General features: G+C 48.4%; 1 protein-coding gene across 1 annotated transcript in view; it reads left to right on the forward strand.

Moving 5' to 3' along the window:
- The first annotated feature begins 3,619 nt into the window (after positions 1-3,619).
- HS3ST3A1 (heparan sulfate-glucosamine 3-sulfotransferase 3A1) overlaps positions 3,620-10,515 on the forward strand; it is a 113,133-nt gene continuing 106,237 nt past the window's right edge. Inside the window, exon 1 of the mRNA XM_004716308.2 lies at positions 3,620-4,212. Coding sequence (XP_004716365.1) covers positions 3,620-4,212 — 593 coding nt within the window. The remainder of the gene's footprint in view (positions 4,213-10,515) is intronic.

Raw genomic sequence — 10,515 nt, forward strand, 5'->3', positions numbered from 1 at the left:
CATGGTGTTCTTCCCGTGGTCTGATCCCTCCTAGTGACAGACTCAAAGGACATGAGATGAGATCTAGTCACCTGCTCTTCTCAGGAACCTCTGGCTGTGCTCCTCACAGTGTGGGTCTTTGATATCGACCTACGGATTCACAGGAGGCCGTGGTGGTTCAAGGCTAGACCTTCCACCTTCATGTAGAAGACCCAGGTTCAATTCCCAGCCATAGTACTTCCTGTTCAGCCATTACTTCATGCTCAGCCATAGTATTTCACTGCCCATCAGCTCTGGCTTGCGCATTGTTAATGAGGATGAACAAGTTTCAAGACTAAGATGAATTAGGACAAAGGCCTGATAATCTACTTCTGATAATCAGTCAATAAAAAGCCTCAGGGATTATGATAGTGTGATCCACAAGAAACAATGTTTTATTCTCTTGTGCACAGGATTGCGAACGGCAAGACAGCCTGTGCCTCACAGCAGCTCTCGACAGCAAAGGAACTTGGCTCCGAACAGGAATCAGAGCAACACAACAGCTATTATGTGGGAAGGAAACTCGGCTGCCCTTTCCAGATGAAGAAACTGAGGCACATGTGAAAGCGTTTAGGGGTGGCATGCTATCAGAGCAACTTTAAAGTGTCTTTAAAATAAAATTTGATCTTCCATCTACAAATCAGACCAGGCTATCATGACGAGGTTTTAAGAAAGATACTAAAGCTGAAATTAGTATTAAAACTCAACTGGTTCGTCGATATCCAATTTTAGGACACACAGAAGCATTAAGGCTTGGCAAGACTTGCCGTTCATCTTTTTAAAAGCCCAGTGCTTTCTAACATCGGAATCAAATCGGCTCAGCGCCGGTGAATAGTGGAACAGGCCGCACTGGTCTCGAATAAGCATGACACGATTGTCTAGCCATCAGTCCATCTCCCAGTGGGTTGTTTCCAGCCCATTCCCAAGCAGCACAGCCTCCTGAGTTGCACAGTCAAACAGCTCTTTATAGCGTCTGCAAAGATGTGACCTTTTGATTGCTAGACCTTTCTGCTTAGGACCCTCTGGATGGATTGGAACTACCAACCTTTTGGGTTAGGGATACAACCCTGGCAGTCAAGCACTTAACTGTCCTGCCCACCCCCCAAACAAAAACACACGAAAACCCCAACAACAAAACCCAAACCCAATCCTGCCAGTCAATCTGAATAATAGATAGGTAGGTGGGTAGTTGGATGGATGGATGGATGGATGGATGGATGGTGGGTAGTTAGATAGATAGATAGATAGATAGATAGATAGATAGATAGATAGATATATTCCAGCTCCCAGTAGAGGTGCCGCGTCCATACATCTTGAGCAGTTGGTTTTGAACTGCCCATCAACTCACTCACTTGTGGTTGGCAGCTCAGTGTTTGCCCAACAGGGAGCCAAGATACCAGCTCTGCTCAGCAGAGTGAGAGCCACTGGGTCCCTTGAGGAAGTTCAAAAGGGCTTCTTGGTTTCCAAGGTCAAATAGAGCAGAGGAAGTTAGGAGTGGGGCAGTTCAGTGAGGCTCCAACAGCTGGCAGCAGGAAGTCTGAATTTCCTGCAAACCGGACGCTGTGCTAGCAGCAGGGTCCTGGTTAGCTCCCATCTTGTGTCCGGAAAGCTGTGCGGACAACTTACTCTGGTTGGTGTATAATGGCCACCAAGTGAGGCAACTCGCAGAGAGTAGAAAGTGAAGAAATAAGGAACGAATCGTTCCAGAACAAACAAAAAAAGCCCCCCCACCATGCCAGTTGTAGGACCACCCCCACCCACCCCTGCCCCCTGAACCAGCATGGCGTTTGTATCCCCTTCTGAGCAGCTCTCCTGGGAACTTGGAGAGGATGTCGGGTCGGAGGCGGCAAGAGAAAGGAAACTGCTTTTTATGAAAGGACATTGAACGTTCTGACTGAGGCGCGCGCGCGCGTCCGCACATACTAATGCAAGCAAGAAAAGAGTGTAACATTGCAGAGAATGTTCTGAAATGGATTGTAGTGGTGATTGCCGAACTTTAATACATTCGAACCAATAACTTTTATGGTACATTAATATGGACTTTTTTTTAATCGTCATCTTTCCCCTTGGTTTATTTTTTACTTTATATCCTAAGAAGTCTGTCCATCCTAGTCCTGAGGGAGTCTCGATCATCTTAAACTTTCAAAGGCAAGCAAGCAAAGGGAGGGCAGCTGGGAGAGAAGGGGCTTCTCTCTGCGCAGACAGTTGGGTAGCGAGGAGAAGTCCAAGCAGAGCGGAGAAATTCCGGGGTCCCAGACAAATGGGGGCGTGGCGAGCAGCGCGGTCCAGGAAACCACGAGAACAAAACCTGCAAAGATTCGGAGCCTAGAGGAGGAGTTCAAGGCCATAGTAGGTGGCTGCGGAAACTGAAGCTGGGGGCCAGCAGAGCTCAGGGCTGCGAAGGCCGGAGCCCAGGTGGGGAGCTTGGGGAAGCCCCAACTCCAGTGAAGGGCTCCCGAGGTGCAAGTTAGGCCACCAGGCACCTAGGCGGTCCGAGCTGTCCCCGCGACACCCCTGATCGCCGCCGCCCAGTTTTCCGCTTCCAGGGGCGAGACTGCCCGGGTTGGGACAAGCGGGGAAGGGGCGTCACCTCAGGCTGCCCCCGCCCTCTCCCGTGCTATTGGGCTGCAGCTGCGGGACCGCACCCGCGTCCCCAATCCATCCCGCCCGCCGGCTGGCGCGGCCCCTGCGCCTCGGTCTGCACCCCCCCGCCAGCCTCTGGGGCTGCTCGCGCCTGGGCCACTGACGTCACTCCAAGTTTGCTGTCCTCCGCGCCCCCTGGGTGACGGGGGCGGCGGGGGCCGGGAGGCGGCGCAGAGTGCCAGCCACCCAGTGGCCGCTGCCTCTGACAGCTTCCCGGGCACCCGGCTCCGCTGCGCCGCTCACAGGTGGGGTCTGAGAGCTCCCTGGAGCGGCCAGGAGCGGATGGAGAGGGGTGGCTGGCCCGGCGCGGGCCTGCGGTCCCCCTCGAAGGCAGCGGGGCTCAGGCCACCTGGCAGCCGCGTCAAGAAGGACCGGAGCCCGTCCCACAGGGTGCGCTCCGGCCGGCCGGGGGTGGCGGGTAGGGGGAACTAGAGACAGCGGGGCTGGAGCGCAGTCGCTCGCTGCTTCCAGGAGCGCACGCAGCTCAAAGACCCCGGAGCGGCGCCACCCCTCGCGGGGACCGAGCCAGTGCGGCAGGACCTTTGAGCGGAGATCAGCGCTGTGAGGCCACTCGGGCCGGGCGGAGACGCACGCCATCTCCAGCGCTAAGACCCCATCCTGGCTGCGCTCGGGGGACAGAGGCGCCAGGCGCTGCCCGGGGGCACTGAAAACTTGGGCGCCTCCGAGACCATGGTTTCCTAAGCACGGTCCCGCGTCCTCTCCCGCCCCGCGATCGGAGGCCGGAGTCCTACGCGGGGGCTCCCGGGTTTCATTCCCTCCCCCGCTGCCCCACGAGGAGCCCCGGACGCCGCCTCCCTGACAGCCCGCAAGGCCACCAGGGCGCTTTGGCGATGTGGCCCCCATCCAGCGCTCAGGCCCGCCCGGGGCAGGTCGTGGCACCTGGCGGAGTCTCGGCCTAGCATGGCCCGCGCGCGGCCAGACGACGCCTCGGGCTAGGATGGCCCCGCCGGGCCCCGCCGGCGCCCAGCCCACCTCGGCCGAGCCGCTGTCCCGAAGCATCTTCCGGAAGTTTTTGCTGATGCTCTGCTCCCTGCTCACGTCCCTTTACATCGCCTACTGCCTGGCCGAGCGCTGCCAGCCCCTGTCCAGCCCCGTCGTGGGCAGCGAGGGGGCAGCGGCCCCGGGGCGCGGCGCCCTGGCCGGCCGCCCAAGCGAACTGGCGCGGTGGCCCGCGGGGGCGCGGAGAAAGCGCCTCCTGCGGCTGCAGCCCTGGCGGTGGCGCAGGCCGCCTGCGCCGCCCAGCGAGGCGGATGGCGAGGAGGCCGCTTGGGAAGAGGAGTCCCCCGGTCTGCCCGGGGGTCCTGGCGGCTCTGGGGCTGGGAGCAGTGTGGCCGAGAGCCCGCCGGGGACCCTGGCACTGCTGCTGGACGAAGGCGATAAGCAGCTGCCCCAGGCCATCATCATCGGCGTGAAGAAGGGAGGCACGAGGGCGCTGCTGGAGTTCCTGCGCGTGCACCCCGACGTGCGCGCCGTGGGCGCCGAGCCCCACTTCTTCGACCGCAGCTACCACAAGGGCCTCGCCTGGTACCGGTGAGCAGACGCAGGACTAGGGGGGTGGGGGGAGCCAAACGCGCGGCAGGGATTGGGGGGTCTTGGGAGGGCCTTCATGACTCCTACTTCACCTTCATTCCCACCTCAAGAGGAAGGCAAAGATAATAGCTAGTTGGTGCTGGTTCTAAGCTTGAGGCATCCACTAGTATATCTTCTTCCCGGGAAATGAACGTGGTGGAAGAGGGGCGTGAGGGAACGTTTGGCTTTAAGGTTTGTATTTCCCCATTCTCCAGAATAGCCAGTCTTCTCTCTTTCTTCTTCTCTCGCTCCCATTTCCGTAAACAGATACAAGTCCGTTGGTTAAGGAAAAAAGTTCCATCTAAGTTAGAAACCCGTTCATCATGTCGTGTGTGCGTGCGTGCGTGCGTGCGTGTGTGTGTGTGTGTGTGTGTGTACACGTGGTTGATCCCTTTTCTAAGGAAACTCCATGTTCATTTCTTCTGTATCTTTTGGGCAATTCCCTGTGGTTAATAGTCTTTCACACCAACTATTTATTTACCTTGACCTGTTGCCAGGCAGTTGTCTTAGGTGGTAAGTAATATAGAGACTTAGTAAAAGTGTCAAACCAGAGCTTGGGTCGTTGGGAAATATATGAGACATTCAGCAAGAGCCAGTAACTAAACCTCTGTTTTAAAGAACCCTGCCTTGGTAATCACTTTTATATGGGCCGAGGGATGAGTTTGAAAAGTGCTTTCAATAGTTATGGAGAAAATGAACTCTTGCCATTGGCCTGGCAGAAACTTTTCTAAAGAACTTTAAAGAGTTCTATTTACAAATGAGTTGGTATACTTGCAAGGGGAGGGCGCAGGGGAAAGAGTGAGGGGGGAAAAAGGACCTTGGGCTAGATTATGGAGGGGAGGAACCACTGTTAATAAAGTTAAGGAAACAAGTTTATGACTTTAATCTCAATCTATTTGTCTTCTCAAATCTAGACCACCCTTAAGAATAAAAGAAGCCAAACTCCAGTAAATCCTAGTGTTGCCTGAAATTTGTTTTACTTAAAATGTTGGCTTTTTTGCCTCTAGAGGACAAGGAAAATTATATTCCAGAATTTTTCATTTGATAAGTGTTAGCTTGTTCGTTCGTACTTACTATTCTTTTTATTATTTGAACTGAAGCAATATTACAAAAGTTGTAATACACTTTAGATCTATTTTAAAAGCCCTGTAAATTCACATACACACCCCAAACAGCAGTGGGTGGGATTGGACACCATTTACTTACTTATTTGAGGAATCAGGCACACACTCAGATTTCAGAAGCAGAAGTCCCAGCAACCCAGCTCAGGAGAACACAGGCTTTAAAAGTAACTTTCCATTTGTTGGAAAGAAAAACAAACAGCCACCCCTCAATATAGTCTATATATCATTGAAAATCATCAGCCACTTAAAAAATCCTCTGGTGTTTCTGTCATTTATGTTGTATCCTCTGGGAAGTTCTTATAAAAATGACCTGTTGGATTTGGGAACAACAGGTCCTTCTTTTTCACACAAAGGCAGCTCTGTTTTTCCATCAAGGACACAAGAAAGAAGTGATTAAAGACCTCTAAACCCTTATCTGTAGAAGTTTGCATTGAATTGGTCTCCTACCGTGCTGTAAGTGAACACATCTCAAGCTGACTGCCGAAACATCTGAGACCAAGGTTGACTCTGATATGCTGTTAAATATGGTGAAATGCTTAGGACGAAAACTCTCTATTTTCATTTTGCCAGATACACTTTGATTCCCACAAAGTACGATTGTTTCCTTTCATTCCAGAAATGGGTGTTTGATTTTGAGAGCCCAGTATATCAAACTGCCCTGGGTCTGCTTTCCAGGAACCGTTCTGGGCTCAGGGAAGAGCAGGAGGGCTCCACATAAAGCAGGGACACAGTCTTAACCCACAGCAAGAAGGGGGCAAAGGGAGGGAAAGAGAGTCATAAACCTTTAGGTCACTGTTTCCTTTGGAAACTGGATGCAGGCGCTAAAGTAAATCTCCATTGGATTATTTACTCCAGCAGAAGGGTCCTGTAAAGCAATGTATGGTGTTACAAAAATAACTGCCCAGCAGACTACATGGTTTGGGGCATTTAATTTTCTAAGAGTTGGAGCAATGTCTTTGTTTAATCATTGGCATTAAAAAAATGAAGGCATACATTTCACTCAACAATAAACTCTGATTTAAAAGAAAATCTATCTATGGAACCTGGATTGTGTGATTTTTTTTTTTAACATTTTATTAGGGGCTCATACAACTGTTATCCCAATCCATACAGATTGTGTGATTTTTAAACAAAATTCCCCCCATAGTTCTCTTTCTTCTTAGCTTTAAACTTAGAGTTTGGTGTTGGGTAAGAAATACTGAAGTCTTCACTCAGGGGCTAGGGGTGGAATCTGCCTCATAGAAAGTCACGAATGATTACTTAGACTTTCCACAATAAGTTAAAATTTGCAATACAGGGTTTCTATTTTTGGTCATACACACACAGATTCTGTTATTTGTACACCGAAGCAAATTATGGAATATAAAAACCCATATGTTATTTTTAGATGCTCACTGACATGAGAGAATCTTGAAATACCTAAGCTTATCTATTTGTTTGTCCTTTGGAAGCTCTCATTTTTTATGATAGTTTATTGTAACAGTGCCCCCTACTGCCCCAACATAGAAGCCTTCTCCAGCTGAGGAAGGTCGAAGGAATTCGTATGAAGAATGAGTTTGGGAGGAAGAAATGCCAAACTGTCAGGAGCCTTCAGGAAATTCCCCTTACGAAGAAAAAAGTAAACGAAATGCTTTATTAATTGTGTCTTCAGAATAGAGTCATTGGCTATTTTGCTATAACGATGCTGTTGGCTAGGTGTTGGACTGCTAGCCACAAGGTCGGTGGTTCAAACCCACCAGCATCTTCTGTAAATCCGCAGGCTCAGAAACCCAGAATAGGGTTGCTCTGGGTTGAAATCAACTCTGATGGCAGGAGGTTTGCCATTTGAACAAACTTGTAGTAAAAGTAGAGAAAATGAATTTGTTATATTAAAGCATTGAAAAATACAATTACTGTATTCAGATTGATTTGCGATATCCTAGTTGCCTATAGGTTCGCTATGAGTTGGAATTGATTTGATGACAGTGAATTTATGATTTTTTGTTTTCTTTTCTTTTTTGGTAAACAAATATGTGTGTGATTGTGTGTAAGTGTTTGACTTACCCCAAAGACCCTTATTCATAAAATATTTAAATAGCCCTGGTGGTGAGAGGGCTACGTATTGTACTGCTAACCTCAGAGTCAATGGCTCAAAACCAGCAGTCACTTCAAGGGAGAAAGGTGAAGCTCTATATTCCTTGAAGGGTTATAGTCTCTAAACCCACAAGGGCAGTTCTCCTCTGTCCTGTAGGGTTGCTATGAGTCTATGAACTTGACTAGACAGCACTGAGTTTTTATACGTGTGTGTGTTGCAAGAGAGAGAGAGGGATACATACCTGGTTACTGTAATACTTCACTCTGCTATTTTGCTACATGATCATTATTCAATCGCTTATGTATAGTTCCCATATTTTAATTCATTTTCTTTAATAAGCCTGGGAAATTCCAGCAGAAAATAAGGCAGTGCTAAATATATTTTACGTTGTTGCATACAGGCAAATTGCTCACCTTGGAGTTTTAGACTTCGTTCTCCCTGACTTTATCAACATTTGAAGGTTTTGACCTCCAGTTATCAGTGCCTTGTGGTTTTCATCCGATGTAGAGGGATCTGTGTATTGGAACTTCTGGTGCCTCTAAGGAGAAATAGGCACTCTGTAGCAGCTGGAAGCAGCTGCAAACCGTCTAGTTGTGCCGTTTCCCATCCTCTGTGCCCTACGCCCCTGCTGCACAACGAGCTTGAAACGAAACTTGAGCTGAGGGAGCAGCAAAGTTTAGCCACCCATGCAAGGTCATCTGGACCGAAGACCGAAGGGGCTGTGTGTATGTGAGTGTGCAGAACACGGGGAAGTGGGGAGGTGAGCGACCAGAAAGAAGCTCTTCTGGACTCTGTGTCTAGGGGACGGGTCTTCTGAGGAGCGAGCGTACAATCGTCTGTAGAGATGGTCCCCGGAGCTCTGTCTGCCGGACCACTCTCCATCTATTGACAGACTGTGACGGCTCCCTTGGAGAATCCACACTGCCATCACTGTCTTCGCTGATGTTTCACCTTGGGACTTGAGCAATGGAATTCAGTCAGCCAAGTTCTTGTGTGTGTTTGTGGGTATGTGTAAATCCAGCACTGGGAAAAACAAAACACAGGGCAACGTGATGGGATTTTTTAAAAGCGCGTGATGACATGGTTGGGAAACATGGCAGCAGTGTTGGACACTTGCTGTTAGATGCCATTAAGTTGATTGAGAACTATCGCAGCCCTATGCACAACAGAGTGAAACCCTGCCCCGAGCAGAACCTCTTCACAATTGTTCCAATGCTTGAGCCCATTGTTGCAACCACTGTATCCACGCATCTTACGGAGGGTCTTTTTGTACCTACTTTATTAAGATGAGGTTCTTCTCCAGGGTCTGGAGCCTCCTGCCAACGTGTTCAAACTAGACCCTTAGGGTCTGGAAAAGGTTTTCAGGCTGCACATCACAAAAACCAATATCCGTCCAATCAATTCTGACTCCTGGTGAAGATGGCTATCTACAAAAGTTTCGATGGCTGATTTTTAGAGGTAGATTAACAGACTTCTTCTGGGTTTACTCAGACTTTCAGTTAGCAGTCAAACACACGAGACACTTGACGTCACTCAGAGATTCACATGGGGATCATACCCCAAAGCCGAACAGTCAAACCCACTGCTACCAAGTCAATTACTGCCCATAGTGCCCCAAAAACTGCCTCATCTTTCCTCTGCAGAACAGTTGGTGGGTTTGAACTGCCAACCTTTTGTTTTGCAGTCCAAGTATTATCTTACAGCACCACCAGGCTAGTTCAGGCATCGTAAGAAAACCATCTTGCACATTTGATAGAGGCTAGATATAACATGAATCGCTTGTGTGAATGAATATTCTTTTTAATCAGGATATTTATAGCGTGTTGATATAATTTATGTGAAACATAAACATTTATGAGCCAAAAATAATCTATAATCACGTAATCCCCCAAAGAAGACAGTTGGGTTAAAATATTTGTCTTGTATGGATACGTTTTTAGAAAGGCCAAAGATTAATAGGTGTTAATGCATATTGTAGAGAGAGGGTCAGGGGAGTGAAATTAATCTGTGCTAGTAATGACATCAGGGGATGACTTCACATCGTGGTCACATCCTGAAGAGCAAAATGTCACAGAGCAAACAGACCTACTTGATATAGCAACAAACAGCAAAAGACGATCCCCCTACTTCGATGGGACATGTTTAAACAATTACAATGATTAGCAAGTTGCTGGGAAGTTGCGACCTTTATTTATTTAGTGGTTTTCCGTAATGGGGAGGGGAGGATTGCCTCTGTCAAGACCTTGTAACTTGGCTGATAAAAACCTTCGTTTCTTGGTACATGTTTCTCAATGATTCAGAACATCTAACCCACTGGTTCTCAGCCTTCCTAGAGCCGCGACCCTTTGACCCCCTAGCCATAAAATTATTTTCTTTGATACTTGATAACTGTAATTTTGCTACTGTTATGAATTAGATGACCCCTGTGAAGGGGGCATTTGACCCCTCAAGGGGGTCGTGACCCACAGGTCGAGAACCTCTGCTTTAAGCTTTTAGAAAATTTGTATCTGCTTAAGAGGATTATGTCTTGGGCTGCTCACCCCAAGCAGTTTGAATCCTTTAGCCTATCTATGGCAGAAAGATGAGGCTGCTACTCCGGTAAAGAGTTACAGTCTTGGAAACAGGCAGAAACAGTTCTACCCTGTCCTGGAGGGTCACTGTGAGTTGGGATTGACTCAATGACAGTGAGCTTTTTTGATTAAGCAATGAATTGCAAATGTGAAGATAAAGTGTCTTGTTAAATACCCGCCTTTGACATGTAGCCAATGGAAATTGGACGGAAGGAATATTATAGCTCCCCAATCCTTGCATCTACAAAAAGTCTTATAAATACATGCTTGTCAGCATTTTAAAATCTTGCTAATTTAATACAGTTTGAAAAAAAAATCTCTGTAGACTTTTCAATGTAGTTGATAAATAAAATCTGGGCAACCAGAGTTTAGAAATTGAGGGAACACTTCCTCCATGGTCTCTTGGGTCCACCAGTGCTCCCCTCTTCTTTCTGGTATTATTTGTGTGGTCATGGGGCTCATGCATGTAATAGTTGCATTTATCCTATCATCTCCT

The sequence above is a fragment of the Echinops telfairi genome, unplaced genomic scaffold (assembly GCF_000313985.2).
Source record: "Echinops telfairi isolate 266 unplaced genomic scaffold, ASM31398v2 ScPeMD7_2010;HRSCAF=2546, whole genome shotgun sequence".
In the NCBI taxonomy this organism is placed as follows: domain Eukaryota; kingdom Metazoa; phylum Chordata; class Mammalia; order Afrosoricida; family Tenrecidae; genus Echinops; species Echinops telfairi.